The sequence below is a fragment of the Humulus lupulus genome, chromosome 1 (assembly GCF_963169125.1).
Source record: "Humulus lupulus chromosome 1, drHumLupu1.1, whole genome shotgun sequence".
Classification (NCBI taxonomy): domain Eukaryota; kingdom Viridiplantae; phylum Streptophyta; class Magnoliopsida; order Rosales; family Cannabaceae; genus Humulus; species Humulus lupulus.
In genome coordinates this window covers 18,809,574-18,830,545 of record NC_084793.1, presented here as the reverse complement: position 1 = coordinate 18,830,545, position 20,972 = coordinate 18,809,574, and the positions used below count along the sequence as shown (strand labels likewise).

The following is a 20,972-nucleotide window of genomic DNA, read 5'->3' as shown; positions in this document are numbered from 1 at the left end:
ATTTTGATTCTTTCTTACCAAAAAAAGAAAGAAAGAAAGAAATAAAATTTATTAAAAATTTACAATTTATTTTTTTGTTGTTATTTTTTCATTTTTTAGTATTGAATAATAGAGTTGCAGTAGGTAGAAGGTGATGTTATTTGGCGGTATTTCTGGTTTTAAAAATGGTATGGTCATGGTGGGCTTCTACAACAGATGGAACCAAGTTTTAGGTACAATTTCATTTGTCGGGTCTCTTTTATCTTTTCCTATTCATGAGTCAACTTTCTTTTTATGCTAACTTGTCTTTTTTTTTTATTGCATTAAATACTTTGGAAGAAAAAAAATGTTTACTTTAAATAATAAATAGTTTATGGGGCACCATTTTTATAGTGATTGAGTGGCAACTTCATATTCAAACTCTTGTGTTCTACCATTCTATCATACCCTTGTTTGATAATTTTGTTATTATTACAGGAGCTGTAATGACTATTATTAGTCAAGGAAGAAGAGAGTTTAGCTTGTACAAACTTTGAAAATTGTATACGAGAAAGAGACTGATCGACTATCTTAGCACCATGACTGCGTTTGAGGAGTGTTTGATTGTTCATCAGAACACAAAAAAGGAGAGAATTGTTTTAGTTGGTATTCGAATCGATAGCCATAGCAGAGAGATTCTCAGCTGGGCTCTTGTGAAGGTTGCTGAGCCTGGAGATTCTGTTGTTGCAATCCATATCTGTCGAAATTCAGGTAAATCTACCTATTATCTTTGTGTGTATATATATATATTGTAATATACTTGTAGAGAAATTTTAAATGTTTTATTGATACATTTTTTGCCTAGTATTGCAGATGAAGCTTTGAAAAAGAAACCCTCTTTAGATGATTACCTGGAAGTGTACCAAGGCTTATGTAGTGTTAAAAAGGTTTTTTCTTCGTTACCCTAATTGAATTTTGTCAAATGGGTTTTGGTTTTTCTTGTTTAGGAATTAGATTTTGATTTTGATTTTGACTTGGATATTTTTTGTTTTTGTATTAAATTTGTTAGGTGGAACTTACTGGTCAGATATTAACAGGAAGTTCAGGCAGAAGGGCCCTGGTGAGAGAGGCAAAGAGTTATGGTGCTGAAGCTCTGGTTTTGGGCATAAGTAAACAAAGCAATATTCGGTAGGTTCAGAAGTTAAAGATAATCTAAAAAAGAAAAATTAATTTATTTTTTTAAGTTTAGTTTGGTTTCATTCTGATTTTTCTAAACAGATATTGCCTGCAGGAGTAGGATTTCCACAGCCAAATACTGTGCCAAGAGACTATCTTCAACCACAGAGGTTCTGGCTATTCACAATGGGAAAATTCTCTTCAGGAGGTGCCCCATCGTTGAACTTTCAGGTTTGGTGTTTGTTTCCCAGGAAAATGGAAAACGAAAGATGAAAAAAGACCCATCTGCACATTATCTAGAAGAAAATAATGAACTTTTGGTTTTTGTTTATGTTATATAGGCCCTCAAGAGGATGATCCCAAAGGACCCAAACAAGGTCTTTTTACAGCAAAAGAAACTGTGTCTGAATTTGGTGACTCTGAAGCGGAGACAGAAACTGTGATATCTATTTGTGAAACGACAAGGAGTGCTGACTCTTTCAGCCTAACAAGCCATCAAGAAAGGAGAAGAAGCCTTTCAAGATCAGATTCTCTTCTTTCAACAGATTCTTTTTCTATGGACCAAAAGCTTGGTTGGCCTTTGCTCAGAAGATCAAGTTCAGGGACCTCAAATACCCCAAAGGCAAAGAACATCTCAGTGGTTCAATGGGTAATGAACTTACCAGATCGGTCTCCACTGCAATATCTACATTGTCCAACTATAGTAGAGAACCCCAACATGGAAGCAGAGCTCAGTGACTTTGATAATGACACTAGTAATAGTATCAAGTTATCTGATTTTAATGAAATACCAGAAGGGTTGCAAAATCTCTTACAAACCAACTCATGTGGTTGCAAATGGTTCACTCTTGATGATCTCAAAGCTTCAACTTCTCATTTCTCTTCAGGTTTTTCTTTTTCTGTTCTCCAAAAGGTTATATCATTTAATTTATACTTCTTAAGCATATGTTAAAACCATTTTTTTTCATTTATTGACAGAAAACTTGATTGGAAAAGGAGGGTGTAACCGTGTGTATAAGGGAACTCTTGAAGATGGAAAATTAGTGGCAATTAAGATTCTTGAACCATCAAAACAAGGGTGGAAAGATTTCGCCATCGAATTCGACATTATATCTTCTTTGAAGCACAAACGCATTTCTTCTTTGCTGGGAATTTGTGTTGAAGATAATGCTTTGATATCTGTTTATGATTTTCTTCCTAATGGAAGCTTAGAAGAAAATCTACATGGTAAAGTTTCACTTAGTCTAACTCTAGTCTAATCTTACTTTTTCTTTTAATTACTTGCTATACTTAATCATAAGATTACATCTTAATACAATTTGAGCCAAAAAAAAAAATTAGGTAAGAAGGAAGACAAGTTTGTTTTGTCATGGGAGCTAAGATATGATGTAGCTATTGGGATTGCCGAAGCTCTCCATTACCTTCACAAAGAAAGTCCTCAACCAGTGATTCATAGAGATATTAAGTCTGCAAACATTCTTCTCTCTAATGAGTTTGAAGCAAAGGTGATTATTATTATAATAATAATAATAATAATAATAATAGACTAACAATGTCTGATTGTGTTTTACTACGTGTGACAGTTATCTGATTTTGGATTGGCTATATGGGGTCCCATAACTTCATCTTTTTTGACCCAAGGAGATGTGGTTGGAACATTTGGCTATCTAGCACCTGAGTATTTTATGTATGGAAAAGTCAGTGACAAGATTGATGTCTATGCATTTGGAGTTGTACTTCTTGAACTCTTGTCAGGAAGAAGACCAATTAATTCTGATTCTCCTAAAGGACAAGAGAGTTTGGTCATGTGGGTAAGAGTTAAAACTGATCAAAAATCAACCCTGTATCATCATATATAAACACAACTTTTTTGCTTTGGATTTGACTATATGAATTATTGTGTATAGGCAAAGCCAATACTAGAGAGCAGAGATGTAAAAGCTTTACTAGACCCAGATTTGGATGGCAAAGTTGATGAGGTCCAAATGAAGAGAATGGTTCTGGCAGCAACTCTTTGCCTCATTCGTTCATCTAGGCTTCGGCCTAGTATCATCCAAGTAATGTTACAGCATTTTGTAAACCATGTCATCACTTTCCCGGGAAAGTTTGTCTTTTAACAGTTGTTTTGTGTTTTGGTTTGGTGCCCAGATAATGAAGATATTAAAAGGAGAAGAAGATATTGAGAAGTGGGCAAACTCAAAAAACAATCTTCGACAACATGACATAGCAGAGAACCAAGAACAAGAAGATGATGAAGTGTATCCTAATTCAAGTGCAGAGTTGCATTTGAGTCTTGCATTGCTTGATGTTGATGACGATGAAATGACGTCGTTTAGCAGTACAGACAGATGCAGCAGCCTCTATTTGGATGAGTCCTATAAAGACCGATGGAGTAGGTCATCAAGTTTCGATTGATCAGAGCTGTAAACTTGTGGATGGATCCTGTAATTTATAGATGTACAGTAGAGAAAAACATGACAAAAAAGAAAAGCACCCAAGGTTTGAGGTGGTTTTTTTATTGAGAATTGCCGGGGTACCATGGTGTCCAACAAGTAGGTGGAATATTACTATTGGTGCAATCCAATATCGAGTCCTACTTATTTGAATTTAATAAGTATTATGGAATATCGCTAACTAATTATGGAGGGCATGAAAATACAAAATCATATATATAATAATAATAATAATTATAATAATAATAAGAGTGAGAACTTTCCCAAGTTCAACTTTATCTAATTCATGAATCATGAGAATATTAAAATGAGAATTTTAAATATGATTGTTTTATTAGCTATCAACTTAATAAAAAAAAATTTAAAGAAAATAATGAAGATAAACAATAAGGTTTTATGTGGTTTAAGTTATAAAACAACCTTAATTCACAGGTTTGTAGTATTAGAGTTCTTAAAGCATGAGAAAACAAGCTTCAACGAGAGTTTCTCAAGCAATGTATATATTGCTTTGAGTACAAAAGTTGTGAATCCTTTTAGAATGATATCTCAGTCTATTTATAGGGGCTGAATGTCATTAATATTATTATTTACAAATATTCCTCAATTATATTTGGAGAGTTAATTGTTATTTAACCTCTCTTATAGTTCTAATAAAGGCTGTGGGCCTGTGTGTATCGCAGGAGGCCTAAGTCGTAGGTTGCATCCCATCAACTTTGTAGGAGACATGCCTCTGACATTGTCAGGATGTGGCTGCACGTTTTCCCGGATCAGGCGGTGTTGTGGGAAATACCAATTGTCGAGTGTACGAACTCGACACCGCTACTTGAGGCATCCAAAAAGCTGTCAAACAATCTTGTGGTGGCCCAAGGCTATAGTGATTGGCACCTGACGCTCCCTCCAGGCCCGAGGACAACACTCCAACACATTCAAAAACAAATTCGACAACAATTAGACATCAACTCACTGCATACTAACACATTTTAAAAAATAAATTAAAAATATATATCTTAGAACAACTAAACATCAATTAGGCACCAACACAACAACAAAACAATTATACATAAATCTAAACAACTAAAAAAAACATAAAAACAATTATACATAAACCTAAACAACTAAAAAACATCACAAAAGAAAAAGAAAAATATACAAATTTAAAAATTTCCCTCAAATGTAAAATTGAAAAAAAAAATTATTAGTTCGTAAAAATAAATTTTTTTAGCTAATTAAATGTATTATGTAAATTTCATGAAAATACAACTACTTATATGGTTCGATAACAAAACTACATTGACATAACAAACCATAAAATTATAAGGGAAATTTATGACAATAATACCTATGTAGTTAGATTTGTTGCACTTAAATGTCTATGTAAAAATTTTGGCGGCAATAATGCCTACCATTACTCATTTTGTGCAGACGTTGACCCCTGGGTCGTTAAGTTTGACCGGGGACCTACGTTGGTATACTTGATTGGTCCAATTTTACTTCAATATTAAAAAATTATTTAATATTAAAAATCCAAAAATATTTAAAAAAATACTTCAATTTTATTTCATATATTTAAAATATAAATTTAAACTAACTTAATTTTTTAATTATCATAAAACTTAATTAAAAAAATATCAATTAAATCAAAACTCAAAAATCAAATTACTTATGAGCAAAAACAATTAACTCGACTCTTTAATGCTAAACTAATCCCTCGAAGAATGAAATTTTTTTTCTATCTTTTTCACCTTGTCTAATATAACCCAGAAAATTCCATCAAAATACAAGACTTTTTCAAATCGATAATCAATGCCATCTTCAATAGAAGACTTTGCCCAGAAATTTGACTCAAATCGCTGGGAGGTTGAATGACTGGGTATTTGGGAAGAAGAGGGAAAAAAAGTTTGGTATTTGGGAAAGAGAAGAAGAAAGGGGTCGGGTATTCAAGAAGAAGAAGAAGAAGAAAAAGATGATGATGAACGTTTTTAGGGGCAGAAGAAGATGAAGATGATGAACTTTTTTAGGGCAAGAAGAAGATGAAAGAAGGGAGAGACAAAGAAGAGCAAAAAATAAAAATAAAAAAAATGTCTAAATATATTTATTTAATGAAATAAAATTTAATTATTTTGTTTTATATTTTTAGATTTTTTTTTAATTTTTAAAATTTAAATAATTTTTAATATTTAAATAAAATTGGACCAATAAAATATAACCACGTAAATCATTGGTCAAATTTAACGGTCCAATAACCAACAATGAGTAACACTAACCATTATTGTCGTCAAAACTTTTATGTAGATATTTAAGAGCAACAAATCTAAGTACATTGCCGAAATTTCCCAAATTATACTAACAATTAAAATAAAAAATGGAACATTATTTGTAACAGGCTCCAATTTAAATCGTCGTTTTCGTATTGCAAAGAGAGGTTGCTTTTCTAGGCTCCTGGTAAATTTATACCGAAGGCAACAGTCATGTTAATCTTTTCAAACAAAAAAAGTCAACATGTTCATTTTGGTGTGATGGGAATTTCAAAATCTGGATAAACTCAAAAAGAATTAACCATTCCCAAGATTACAATAATTAATTTTTAGATATATATAATTAATATTGTCGACGATGAGTTGTACCTTCGGTTCTGTCTTTTTTTAAAAAAAAAACAAAATTAAAATAGAATATACATTAATGGATAATGTTAGTGTGCAGCAGCTTCTATAATATCAAAAGAGATCATAGTCATACAAGACAGAACTTCTAAAATCCAAAAACAAGTTTAATATATAGAAAATATTAATTGAAAGTTAGAATTCAACGAATGCTTTGATTTTTTTTCCCTCACTATTAATTAATTTATTTATTTTCGGTGTTTATATCACAAGAGGTGCTTAGTTTTTATATTGTATTTACAGTAAATCATTTGAATAAGATTACTTCGTATAAAAATGACTTTTATTTTATTATAAAAAAAATTAATACTAATTTAAGCTAGTTATAAATAAGAATAATTCTTAAAATATAATTAGTTATACATTTTTTTAAATCTCGCATTAAGAAAATATACCTCTATATAGTAATAATTATTTATAAAGTCAAATAAATATATATTATGTAATTTATTTGTACACAAATGAAAAAATTAAGATTTATTTTACATTTGAATTACTTAAATTATTTTCAAATATGTATTAGTTATTATAGAGTTTTTATTATTATTTTTAAATATGTATTAGTTAAAATATACATCTATATAATAATGATTATATATAGAGTCAAATAAATATATATTATGTTATTTATTTGTACACAAATGAGAAAATTAAGAATTTATCCTACATTTGAATTACTTATATTATTTTTAAATATGTATTAGTTATTATAGAGTTTTTATTGTTATTGTTGTTAAAGTTTATATTTTTGAGTATTTAGAAAAAAATTTGTACCAATACCTCTATTAAGTTATAACCTCTCAATTCAAATACAATTAGTATTGAGATATTATTGAGATATTCTCTTAATGTTTTGTATATATGGATAACCGTAAGTTTAGGAATTAGATTAGAATTACAACTCTAGTTTCCTTTTTTCTAGTTTCCTATTTTCTATTCTTTTGTATATATATACTACTAAAATATATCAATAAGATCAAGCCATTCACGATTTCTTCATGGTACCAGAGCCACACGGCTAAGATACACGATCGACAATGGCTGACGGTAACAATACCACTATGGTTGGATCTTCGGTCAATGGGCAAAGAAACTCTTCCAATGCTGCAGCCACCACGTCAAACACTGCTGCCTCTCTTCCTCACCTAAGTGCAACACAATGGCAAACTATCGCTACTATGTTTGGTAATACTCATTCCTCTACCGACCGTTTACATGGTGAGTTTTCCAGGATTTCTTGGATTATTGATACTGGTGCTTCTAATCATGTGACGGGGGATGAATCTTGTTTGTTTAATGTTCATGATATTGCCGCATGTCCCGTCGGACTCCCTGATGGCCAAAAATTAATTACTACTAAAGAAGGAAGTGTGAGACTCTTAGAAGGATTATTTATTAAAAATGTTCTTTATGTCCCTAAATTGCACTGCAACTTAATTTCGGTTACACAACTCATTGATGACATGCACTGTTTTGTACAATTTGCTTATAATATGTGTGTTATACAGGACCGTCATTCGAGGAAGCTGATTGGAACGGGTGAACGGAGAGATGGACTTTACTACTTCCGGCCACCGTCTACAATGTAAGCTATCTCAGTGGATGGTTCTTCATCTTCGTTGGAACTTTGGCATCAACGTCTTGGACATCCTTCAGAGAAAGTAGTAAAGTCATTACCTTTCCTACGTAATTCTAGTGATAAATTAAATAAGGCATGTGATGTGTGTCCTCGTGCCAAAAAAACTCGTGATTCTTTTTCTCTTAGTGACCATAAGGCCTCCCTAATTTTTGAATTAGTACATTGTGACTTATGGGGTCCTTACAATACTGTTTCTTCATGTGGGGCTCGTTATTTTTTGACTGTTGTGGATGATTTTTCCCGAGCTGTATGGGTTTATTTGTTGATTGATAAATTGGACGTGTTTAAAATGTTTATGTCGTTTTTTGCTATGGTTGATCGACAATTTGGTCAAAAGGTTAAGATTGTTCGAAGTGATAATGGGACAGAATTTAATTGTTTGCAAGATTATTTTCTTTCAAATGGGATTTTCTTTCAAACCTCTTGTGTGGGGACTCCACAACAAAATGGTAGAGTTGAACGTAAGCATCGTCATATTTTAACAGTGGCAAGGGCCTTACGTTTTCAAAGTCATCTTCCTCTTTATTTTTGGGGTGAATGTGTCTTAGCAGCTTCTCATTTGATCAATCGAACACCCTCAAGTGTTCTTCAGAATAAAACACCTTATGAAATTTTATTTCATACTTTGCCAATTTTTTATGAATTGCGAGTGTTTGGTTCCTTGTGTTATGCCCATAATCAACGTGCTAAGAATGATAAATTTGCAAGTCGCAGTCGAAAATGTATCTTTGTTGGGTATCCTTTTGGTAAGAAAGGGTGGAGACTTTTTGATCTAGAAAATAAAAGTTTTTTTGTTTCTAGGGATGTTAAGTTCTTTGAAAATCAATTTCCTTTTGCTGAAAATGATCCTTCTACTATTAGCTCTACATATAATTCTGGCAGCATGAGTTTAGGTGATGATGACTTTGATTTTAATCTTTTTGGTGATTCTGAACCATTGTCTAATGAACCTGAACCCACAAATGAATCCTCCCCACTACATGTCACCACCCAAATTCCAAGAACTACCACTTTAGAGCCTACTCTCTCTTTTCCTGTAGCACAGTCTAGCCCGACTGCTGCACAGAGTCCTGTTCAGTCCACATCTCCACTCCAACATCCATCTATAAGGGGGGTAGCAGGGACTGCTCCGAATTCTATCAATGACACTCACATGGGACGTGGACTCCGTGAAAAGGTTCCATCCACTCGGCTTCGTGACTATGTTACTAATACTGTTATCACACAAAGTCCATCTGCTATCTCTTTAAGTTCACTCGCGCCGTCAGCTCCCTCTGGTACGCCCTTTCCTATAACACATTATATTAACTGTGCAAAATTTTCTGCTAGCCATTGGCAATTTCTTGCCGCTGTTACTGCAGGTTGTGAACCAAAATCATTTAAAGAAGCTATGACAGATGAAGGATGGTGTCATGCTATGCACACAGAAATTCGTGCTTTAGAGGATAATGGTACTTGGACTATGGAAAAATTACCTCCTGGTAAACATGCTCTTGGTAGTCAATGGGTCTATAAAATAAAGTACAACTCTGATGGCAGTGTTGAACGGCTTAAAGCTCGTTTGGTTGTTTTTGGTAATCATCAAATTGTCAGGATCGATTATAACGAGACTTTTGCACCTGTTGCAAAAATGGTCACCGTTCATGCTTTCTTAGCCATTGCAGCATCTAAAAATTGGGAGCTGCATCAGATGGATGTGCATAATGCTTTTTTGCACGGGGATCTTAATGAAGAAGTCTATATGAAGCTTCCTCCTGGTTTTGGGTCTTCTCAACCTGATATGGTGTGTCGTCTTCGAAAGTCCTTATATGGCTTGAAACAGGCACCGAGGTGTTGGTTTTCCAAACTTGTCACTGCTTTAAGAGAGTATGGCTTTCTACAATCCTATGCTGATTATTCTCTCTTTACTTATACTAAGGGTGATACTCAAATCAATGTTTTGGTGTATGTTGAGGATTTAATTATATCTGGGAATAATTCTGCTGCTTTGAAGATCTTTAAGAACTATTTAAGCACTTGTTTTCATATGAAGGATCTCGAGGTTCTTAAATATTTCCTCGGGATTGAGGTAGCTCGAAGTCCTGATGGTATATTTCTTTGTCAACGAAAGTATTCTCTTGACATCATTTCTAAGACTGGTGTTCTGGGTGCTAAGCCTGCATCTTTTCCCATTGAGCAAAACCATCGGCTTGCTCATGCTTCAGGAGATTCTTTGTCCAATCCGGAACCTTATCGTCGTTTGGTTGGTCGTTTGATTTACTTAACGGTCACTCGTCCTGATTTGGCATACTTTGTTCACGTTTTATCACAGTTCCTACAAGAACCAAGATAGGAACATTGGGAAGCCGCCTTGCGTGTTGTTCGCTATTTGAAAGGCTCTCCTGGACAAGGAATCTTACTTCGTGCTGATAGCTCTCTTTCCTTGACTGGTTGGTGTGATTCTGATTGGGCAGCTTATCCTCTTACTCGTCGCTCTCTCACGGGTTGGCTTGTGTTTCTTGGTCATTCCCGATTTCCTAGAAAACCAAGAAATAACCTACTGTGGCACGTTCTTCGGCAGAGGCTGAATATCGCTCTATGACTTCTCTTACTTGTGAATTGAAATGGTTGAAGGGTCTTCTCCTTAGCTTGGGGATTCAACATACTGATGCTATTGGGCTATATTGTGATAGCCAGTCGACTTTACATATTGCTCGGAATCCAGTCTTCCATGAACGAACAAAGCACATTGAAGCAGACTGTCACTTTGTTCGTGATGCTATCCAAGACGGCACTATTCTTCCTTCTTATGTTCCTACAACTGTTCAACTTGCAGACATCTTTACCAAGCCTTTGGGGACCCGTCAATTTCAGTTTTTGCTTTCCAAGTTGGGCATTTATGATCCTCATGCTCCAACTTGAGGGGGGTATTGAGATATTATTGAGATATTCTCTTAATGTTTTGTATATATGGATAACTGTGAGTTTATGAATTAGATTAGAATTACAACTGTAATTTCCTTTTTTCTAGTTTCCTATTTTCTATTCTTTTGTATATATATACTACTAAAATATATCAATAAGATCAAGTCATTCACGATTTCTTCAATTAGTTTGATCCCAAAACTATTCTTATATAAATGTTTTACTATATAGGGTTATGAAATGTGAAATGAATAAGTACATGTGATAGATGGAATTTTTAATTAAAAGTTATTTTAGACTAACTTTCGAATTAAGCCTTAATTTTATGTATGTTTAGTATAATCTATTTTATATTTTAATAACTACAATCTACAAACATATTTCATGCAGAGAATGAGATCAACAAACAATTTTTTCTCTAATGATAAATTATAAATACTTTACTATGAAAATTATAAGAGTTACAAAAGTTAGAGAACACTAAAACTATTGTGTTAATATAAATATATATCTATATATATTTAAATGGTGTTCTTAATTTTTAAAAATAAATTTGTCAAATGCAATGTCCCTATCTTATTTTCAATCTAATTAAGTTTCCCCTAAAACAATCTAATTAAATTTATTATTTTAATATAAAATATGATTTGAAGAAGTCAATTCTACCAAATAATAATAATAACAAAAAAAAAGTAATGCTATTATAGGTCTGATCCATGCTTTTTCAAGTAAGCTTTGGTGAATTGCAAGGCCTAATAAGTAATAACCCAACTCATGAAACTTACTAAATTATTAATTAGGCACTATATAGTCTTTTTCCCATTTTATATGCCTATTAACAAATCAAACTAATCAATAATTCAAACATGTTGCAATTCTAATCATTTGACCAAATGTATCGATCAACAACTTTCAACATTATCCAACATGATGCCTACTACTAATTTAGAAAAAAAACACGATACCTAATACTAATATACTTAACAATTTATAATATCCCGCCAATAATTTGTTTAGATAAATTGACAAATTATTTGTTTAAATCATTAATTAGGAGGGATTTATTTTTCTAACTAGGGTGACAAGATATATCAAGATTAAAAAGAATTGGAAATAGAAAAGTAACTTCAAATATAACAATTATGATCCACATTTAATGTAAATTCTAATACATTTATTTGTTACACGTACGTATATTTATCTAGTTAGAACTGAAGGATGTGTTTGGTATATTTTTTCTATTCAAAGTTGTGTGTTTTAAAAATTGAGAATATATTACAGTTTTTGTTATTTAAAAAAAAAAGTTGTTAATGTTTTTTTTTTTTTAAATTTGTTCAGAAAATTTTGAATAAATTAATTAATAAATATATTTTTATTGAGAAAATATTTATGAAAGTTTGTAATAAATAATAAAGAGAAATTAACGTAAAAGAAAAAATTATAAAAAAATGAAAAGGATAAGCGATGAGATAAAATGAGAAAAAAAAATAAAGATGGAAAAATTAAAATAGAAAGAAAGGATAAGATCAGATTGGTTAGTAAGAGTGGTCTTAGAGCACTCTCAATGGAAGAGGTAAAATGTCTAATTCTTTATAATATAGAGAAAAAATTGTTAAATAGTTTTCCAATGGTGATGTAAAGTTATATTTTTTTACATAAATGAATAGTATTTCTTTATATGTAGTGAAACACTATTCATCAAGCTATAAATATTTTATTATTTTTTTATAAACTTTTGTATATATATATACAAGTGTGATATTATTATATTTAATTATTTTATTTTTTAAAATGAATAAAATATATTTTTTAAATATAATATTTAAATGATGTAGAGAAAAAATAAAGAAGTTGATATATAATATAATGTAAAAGTTTGAGGTAAATTATAAAAAAAAATATTTTGATGATGTATTTTGTAATACATTTTCTCTGTAATATTTAACTAAAACTCACAAAAACACATTCCATCACCTCATTTATACATATATTTATAATAGTTATGCACAAACTCCAATTAATCCATATTTACATTTACATAACATTTACATATCATTTATATAATATTTTAATATTATTATTTTTCTTTATAAGCTTTCTCTATCCCATTTAGTATATATATATATATTTATTATTTATTGTTTCTTTTTCAATTATTTTATTTTACTTTAATTAATAAAATATGTTTAAAGATATAATATTTGTTGACGCGGTTCTTCGCCAACAGGAAATTAAGAAGAGAAGAGAAAGAGATTGGGGCTGAGCATAAAATCCGAAAAATCGAAAAAACCGTGTACACCGACCTACCGAACACCGAAAAAACCAAAACCGTTTAAACCGAAAACCGAAAAAACCGCCGACGGTGCAAACCGCCACTGTTCGGTCGGTTTGGAAATTTTGGGTGAACCGACCAAAAAAACCGAAACCGACCGAACACAATAAAATAATATTATATAATTATTAATTATTAAAATTTTTAATAAATAAAAAAAAAACTTAAGGCACTTGTAAATGTAATTATGTTCTATATATTTATGTTTTAAAAACATACAAAAATGGATTCTAACAATCCAAAAATTTTAATTTTTTAACTAAAACTTTCAAAAAAAAAATAATAATAATAAAATAAAATAATCAATTCGGTTTGGTCGGTTTAACCGACCAAACCGCGGTCCAAAACGATCGGTTTTCGGATTGCACCAATTCGAACCGAAAACCAAATTCTAGATTTTTTTTGGTGAAAAAACCGCCCAAACCGACCGATGCTCACCCCTAAAAGAGATTAGTGCTTATGTTGAACTGAAATAGGTATATGATCTTAGGAAATGAAATGGTGACTCAAATTACGTTTTTTTAAGTGGTTCAAAGGTTAAAATCCTTCTACTCCACTAGTCAGTATTATTGCTATATACTAGATATTTGATTACATGGTATTTCTTACAATAAAGAATCCAACCTCTATTAACTCCCAAGGTCTCCATATTTATAGGAGAAGGCACCTGGGAGTTGGTAAGAAGGTCATCCTGTGACCTTCTTACCTATCATGTCAACTCTGTGACATTCATGATTAATTCCTAAACCTGACACATAAGTGTGGTCAAATCAATAGGTAAGGAGATAATGGGCCGCACGGCCCAACCCAGTCGTGGGTGTCTGAATACGCACGTTCACGCTGCGTGTCCGATAAGTCAGGGATATATCAGACACGTGATGCCTGATATATGCATGTTTACCTTGCGTGGTTGACTTTATAAAGGGTCATAGCCTCCAACTCTAGCTCGTACCACGAGCTGGATACTTAACTCGACCTTCAGCCTTCAGAGCCCGGACTCAATCCTCGAAGTAACTAGAGGCGAACCCTCAGGTTACCTCGAGCTAAGGAGGTATGATCTTATGATGGCAGCTCCGGTTTTGGGGATGTCCACAAGATAATCATGCTTAGGACGTAGCTCAGCTCGCTAATCAGCTCGTGGGAAAATCAGGGCGTACATCTGCCCCCCAAAGCTCCTGCTCGTGGCATACGACGTCGTATAAGGCCACAGTAGGGGCTTTTAGGCTTCCCCATAAACTCTTCACATTCCACATTTTACGCAGGCGCCTGATACGTGGAACATCATGGTTGGTGACGGTACGTCTTCCGAGAACCGCATTTAATGGCTAGCCTATGCCCAGCCGTCGTTTCGTATTTCGAGTGGAGGGCCTTGGATCCCACATCAAGGCCATCCAACAGCCCCTTTTACGTGACCCTTTGCGTATATAAAAGGGGTGGCCACCCTTTCATTTAAAATTTCTCAGAAACTCTCTCCTTCTTCTTTCTTCATCTCAGAAGAAAAAAAAGAAAAACCCTCTTCTTTCCGACTGCCATTTTCAGCGTTCAAGAAGCTCAAGCATAAGGACTCCTTCAAAGCTTTGGAAACAAATACTCCGATGAAGCTCCCATCTAGGCGACACCTTCATCCACCTCCCAACCAAACACTCTGTAAGTCCCCTGACTATGCATGTTTTGAAAATATTTTTTACTGTAGTCTAGGTAAATATTTACTGTAGCCACATGCAAGGGTTTACTGGTTTTTGTGGGTATGAAGGGTGAAAGCCTTTTAGGTTAGGGTATTTTTGCTGTAGGAAATCGTTTAGGAGTATGGTTTACAGGATGCATTTTCTGGGGAAAATTTATGGGTAGGAGTTTTGGAATTTTGGGTGCAAAACTGGGTAGCTTAGGGGACACGCTTCACAGGCGGTTTTGCCCTCTTTGCCTACTGGAACTTTCCCTCCAAGGCAAATTCTATCCTGACCCTCCTGACACACGAATTCCGAGTAATCGGGGATCTGTTGGGAGCACAGGTGCGTGTTCATAGAACCGCATGGTCTCACTCACCACGGGCTGGGCTTACCTCAGCTCGTGCAAAGAACAATTTGATTCTTCCTCATGCTTAGGTCGCCTTTTCTGAAATCTTTTCTTTTGTTCGCTAGGCGACCAGATGGAACCGAAGAGGAACGCTCCAAAGAAGACCGTCGGCAACTCGGCCTCCCAGCAAGACAAAGGAAAGGCGGTGATGCCAGAATCCCCGATCCCCAACTTTGGGCCGGCAGTGGAGCAGGAACTCGAGGTGGCTCCTGATGCATTCTTTGAGGTGGATAGGATCGTCTCAAAGATTACCGACCAGACGAAGATCAACAAGCTATTCCTCTCCCACAACATCGGGCTGGGGAGAGCATCAGTGATTTCCCGACTTCCCGCGGAAGGCGAGCGGAGCTGCACGCCGCTCGACGAGGAATTCGCGGCCTGGAGCGGCGAGCATTTCAAGACGGGGGCCTTCCTCCCACTGGACCAGTATTTTGTTGACTTCCTAAATTATGTGAAGTTGGCCCCCTTCCAGCTCCCCCCCAACTCTTATCGGTTGTTGGCGGGGTTGAGATATTTATTTTTGAAGCACGAGTGGGAGGTCCCCACTCCTGCGGATACTTTGTACTTTTTCTGCCTCAAGGCCAGCCCGGATCAGCGGGGGTGAGGCGACGGGTTTTACTATTTAACCCGATTCCCCAACACGGCTGCGATCATCGAGCTGCCCAGCCACCCCAAAGACTTTAAAGATCAATTCTTCATGTCGACGGGGTTCAGAAACTGCGAGCTCCACTACTTCAATCGCCCTCGTAAGTGCTTTTCATCCTTAGCTCGTAAGTTAAGTATTGTTTAGATCCTCCTGTATCCCTTTCTGACTTAGATTAATCTTGCAGCTATCTTCGCGAGGACAGAGAAATCTGTGACCCTCGGGGCCCAGTACGAGAGACTGGCGGGCTTGCCCCCCAGCGAGAAGGATTACCGCGTGCTCGTGACAGACGAGACAATGGTGGCCTGCAAGCTTATTTTCCCAAATCAGACCCTGAACCTAAGGAGGCCCCGGGGGCTTCCCCCAGCCCGCGATACCAGGCCCATCATTGTGGAGGAGGTTGCGGGAAATGAAGATGAGGAGGACGAGGTTCCCCTCGTGAGAAATAAGAAGCGATCGTTGGAGGTCGCCCAGACATCGGGCGAGGAGCGGATCCTGTCCGGAGAAGCCGCGGGTCCTTCTGGCCAAGGTAACCCTTACTTGTTTAGGAGTTTAGATAGGGCCACAGCAGACCCCCGGCTGGCTAGGTTCAATCCTAGGCAGCTCGTCCATCGTCACCGAAGTGATCCGGACCTGGACACCACCCTGCTCCACTGTGTCGACCGGCTTGTGTTGGACTACCAAGATTTCTGGCCTAGGGGTACCGTAGTGGTAGATAACACCCTAGCCTTTAGGTCGATCCTATTCGAGGAGTATGGGACCAACCTTCGGTCATGGCCATCACTCCGGAGGGGTGCCGTAGCTCTGGGGCTTAGGCAATACGTAGAAGAATCTAGCCCGGAACCGGAGTCAAATCCAGAACTTGCACCAGCTCAGGAGATAATTGACTTAGGTTCTTCTTCTAGCTCAGGGGGTAGGATTCCCTTTAGTATACATATACTTGAATTTCTCTTTTTCCCCCTTTTGTTTTTGTTTCTGTATGATTGCTAACTCTTGTACTAACCATGTCTTTGTTTTGACAGAAGAGATGTCTCAGCCCGAAGAGAGCCTGCGAGGTGCGTTTGCTGGGGGGAACCCCTCAGCTGGGGCCGCTGGGCCAAGAATGAAGAGGCTCCGTACGTCTAGGCACACCACCAGGACCCCCACCAAGTCTCCTGCAAAGGAGAAGGAGCAACCCCCAGCTGCCCAGGTCGTGGGAGCGGTTCCTCCTGTTGCAGGGGGAAGCAACATGCCCCCACCCCCTCCGCGAGCTCCGGCCGCCGCCCGGGACGCAGGAACGGAGCTCGAGGCTTCGGCGATTGTACCCTCCGAGGTACGCATCCCAGTCAACCCTCAGGACTTGGAAAAGATTCCAGAGGCCTTCCGGGGAACAGTGTATGAGTCGGCGAACTACGCCGTCAGCCACATATACAAGTTCAACGAGAAGGAGCTCCGGGCCATCGAGACAATGAGCCCAGTGGGCGTGCTGGAGTCTTCACTGGGCATGACTCTAACGGTAAGCTGACTTTACCCTTTTATGGCTTTTTATTATTACACTTTGCCCTGTTTTTTCTTTCTCTTTTTTCTAAGGCAATTGCCTTTCCGCCTTCGCAGAGCGCCGTTGCCCTTCATCGGAGCATCGCCAGGACCAAAACTTAGCTCGAGGATATGAGAAGTGAGCACCAGACTTCTCTGCAGGGCAGCTAAGGATGCCTTGGCGGCCTCGCAGGCCGAGTTGGAAAATACCCGCCCAAAGGTTCAAGAGCTTGAGAGCGCCCTCGCCACCGCACGGACAGACCTAGATGTCGCGAAGGTTGAGGCCAAGGCCACCCTGGAGGCCGAGCGGACAAGGCCTTGGAAGACCTGTTCTACCATTGCTGGGCCTACAATCCAGACGCCGACTTCTCTTTCCTGTCAGCGAACCTCTGGGAGCGCTTGCTGGTGAAGTTCCAAGCTCTCCTTGATAAAGAGGCGCCCTCTGAGGCCGGGGAAGGCTCCGGCGCAGCTGAGCAGGGCGAGACGGCGACCTCTAAGGGGCCACCTGGCGAAGCTTAGGGTCTTCCTCTCTCATGCCCTTTCCTTCAATATTTTTAACTCTTCTTTTTTTTGTGTAACCTATGCATGAGGTGTTTCCACCTCGAGACAATTTAACATAATTTTATTTTTAATTGATTCTCTCTCTTGCCCCTACGCATTCTGGTTACAATTTTTGAAAAACTTAGTTCGCGTTAATCTTTATCCATATCTCGAGCTCTTTAGGGAGAACAACGATCAATAGATTTAAATCAACTTCTAAATTTTTTGACCTGGTTATATCCAGGAACTTAATTTGAAAACTTAGTTCGCGTTAACTTTTATCCATATCTCGAGCTCTTTAGGAAGAACAACGATCAATAGATTTAAATCAACTTCTAAGTTTTATGACCCGGTTATATCCAGGAACTTAATTTGAAAACTTAGTTCGCGTTAACTTTTATCCATATCTCGAGCTCTTTAGGAAGAACAACGATCAATAGATTTAAATCAACTTCTAAGTTTTATGACCCGGTTATATCCAGGATAGGACTTAGTTCGCGTTAATCCTTATCAATATCTCACGTTTTTTTAAGAAAAACAACGGTCAATCGATGTGGATCAACTTCTAAGTCATTAAGGAGACCTGGTCATATCCAGGTACCATATGCCCCCCCAAGTAACTGGGAAAGGGTCTTTCGTGGTTACTTTAGATTACACTTGAAAACATGTACAGATATAAACAAAAAGCTGATTCTCATTGCTTAATACATGAAAAATGGCCTTCCAGGCCTTACAAGTGAATCATTGATAATATTTCTTTAAATGGATGGCGTTCCAAGTCCGCGGGACTGCCCCTCCATCAAGCCGAGCTAACTTGTAAGTTCCCTCTTTGATGACCTCGATGACTTGATATGGTCCTTCCCAGTTCGGTCCCAAGACTCCATCTTTGGGGTCCTTACCGGCTAAGAAGACTCTCCTTAGGACTAGGTCGCTAACGCTAAAGGCGCGCTTTTTGACTTTGGAGTTGAAATAGCGAGTGATCTTTTGCTGGTAATGGGCGAGATGGAGTTGCGAATCTTCTCGCCTTTCATCAACTAGGTCAAGGGAATTGCACAGTAGCTCGTGGTTGTGGTCCTGGTCATAAGACTGGACCCTATGTGAAAGCACCTTAATTTCCACGGGGAGGACTGCCTCACTCCCAAAGGTTAGGGAAAAAGGAGTATGACCTGTAGGAGTCCGATGGGAGGTCCGGTATGCCCATAGGACCTGGGGGAGATGTTCTGGACAGACCCCCTTCGCTTCATCTAATCTCTTCTTGAGGCTCGCCTTTAGAGTCTTGTTGACAGCTTCGACCTGGCCATTCGCCTGAGGATAGGCCACGGAGGAGAAACTTTCACAATTCCATACCTTTCACAAAACTCGGTGAATAGGTCGCTGTCGAACTGAGTGCCATTATCGGAAACGATCTTCTTGGGCAGGCCGAAGTGACAGACAATGCTTTTAACCACGAAGTCAAGCACTTTTTTTTGGATATTATCGTCGCCAAAGGTTCTGCCTCAGCCCACTTCGTAAAGTAGTCGATGGCTACCACGACGTAACGGACCCCGCCTTTTCCAGTAGGGAGGGCGCCCACCAAGTCGATCCCCCAAACTGCGAACGACCATGGGAACGAGATCATCTTCAACTCGACTGGAGGAGCTCGGGCAACTGCGGCGAATCGCTGGCACTTGTCGCATTTCTTCACGTATGAAATCAAGTCTTTGGACAGAGTTGGCCAGTAATATCCTTGCCTCAGGACCTTTAAGGCCAGGCTCTGCCCCCCAGTGTGGTCTTCGCAAAAACCCTCATGCACCTCCTGCAGGATGACCTTTGCCTCGCCTGGAAGAACGCATCGCAGGAGAGGCAGGGAATGCCCACGTCGGTATAGCACTCAATCTACCATCGTATACTTGGGAGCTTGATACAGGACTCATCGTGCATCATTACGTCCTTCAGGCAGATTTCCCTCAATGAGATACTCAAGGATGGGGGTCATCCAGGTCGGCCTGGCATCGATCATCTCGACCTCCGTCCTGACTTCTTCTATACTTGGTTTCTCCAAGAATTCTATTGGCACTAACCCCAAGGTCTCCGTCTCCCTAGAGGTGGCGAGCTTGGCAAGAGCATCTGCGTTAGCGTTCTGCTCCCAAGGTATCTGTTCGATCGAGCCTCGCCTAAATGCGAACAGCTCACCTTTTACCTTTGCCAGATAGGCGGCCATCTTGGGTCCATGTGCTTGATATTCGCCCAGAACATGGTTTACCACGAGCTGGGAGTCACTAAAGCACTGGACGGAGCTCGCCTTCAGCTCCTGGGCTATCCTCAGCCCGGCCAGCAAAGCTTCGTATTCGGCCTCGTTGTTGGAGGCCTTGAATCCGAATCTCAGTGTCGAATGGAATCTATGTCCCTCGAGGGATATCAAAATGATCCCAGCTCCGGATCCGTTCTCGTTGGATGAACCATCCACAAAGATCCTCCACGACGCCTGGGGTGAGGTGACTTGGGGTGAGTCTTCGGCGAGATCCTCCTGGAATCCCGTGCATTCTGCCATAAAATCGACCAGGGCCTGACTTTTTATAGCAGTTCGCAGAGTGTACAAAATCTCGAACTGGCTGAGCTCGACTGCCCACTTTAATAAACGTCCCGATGCTTCAGGTTTTTGCAAAACCTGCCTTAAAGGCTGATCGGTCATGACGTGTATCAAGTGGGACTGGAAGTACGGCCTGAGCTTTCGCGAGGTCGTGATAAGGAAAAACGCCAATTTCTCCATCAACGGGTACCGGGATTCAGCCCTGAGAAGTCTCTTGCTGATGTAGTAGATTGGCCTCTGAACTCGGTCTTCTTCCCGTACTAATACGACACTAGCTGCATCCTTCATGACAGCTAGGTAGAGAAAAAGAGGCTCTCCTGCCTTTGGTTTGGATAACACGGGCGGCTCGGCCAGATGTGCCTTCAGGTCGAGGAATGCGCTTTCGCATTCTTCTGTCCATTCGAACTTCTTGTTTCCTCGGAGCAGGTTGTAGAATGGCAAGCATTTATCGGTGGATTTCGAAATAAACCGGTTGAGGGCTGTCACCCTTCCTGTCAGGCCTTGGACATC

General features: G+C 38.0%; 1 protein-coding gene across 2 annotated transcripts; it reads left to right on the top strand.

Annotated features, from left to right (window-relative positions):
- The first annotated feature begins 99 nt into the window (after positions 1-99).
- LOC133788334 (protein kinase STUNTED-like) lies at positions 100-3,659 on the top strand. 2 transcript variants are annotated; one of them, XM_062225792.1, is made up of 11 exons: positions 100-212; positions 457-729; positions 832-905; positions 1,028-1,146; positions 1,250-1,365; positions 1,476-2,021; positions 2,113-2,361; positions 2,476-2,639; positions 2,718-2,945; positions 3,042-3,191; positions 3,283-3,659. In XM_062225792.1, the coding sequence occupies exons 2-11, from the start codon at positions 558-560 to the stop codon at positions 3,547-3,549; spliced, it is 2,085 nt and encodes a 694-aa protein (XP_062081776.1). In that variant the 5' UTR covers positions 100-212; positions 457-557; the 3' UTR covers positions 3,550-3,659. The 2 variants fall into 2 exon arrangements, with proteins under 2 accessions (XP_062081776.1, XP_062081767.1); XM_062225783.1 differs by lacking the exon at positions 100-212 and having other exon boundaries at positions 362-729.
- The last annotated feature ends 17,313 nt before the right edge of the window (positions 3,660-20,972 follow it).

Excerpts from the sequence above, each read along its gene's own strand:
- LOC133788334 (XM_062225792.1), top strand. The coding sequence starts at position 558 with ATGACTGCGTTTGAGGAGTGTTTGATTGTTCATCAGAACACAAAAAAG. Across the intron at positions 2,362-2,475 it reads CTTAGAAGAAAATCTACATG|GTAAGAAGGAAGACAAGTTT; the intron begins GTAAAGTTTCAC and ends AAAAAAAATTAG. Across the intron at positions 2,946-3,041 it reads AAGAGAGTTTGGTCATGTGG|GCAAAGCCAATACTAGAGAG; the intron begins GTAAGAGTTAAA and ends TATTGTGTATAG.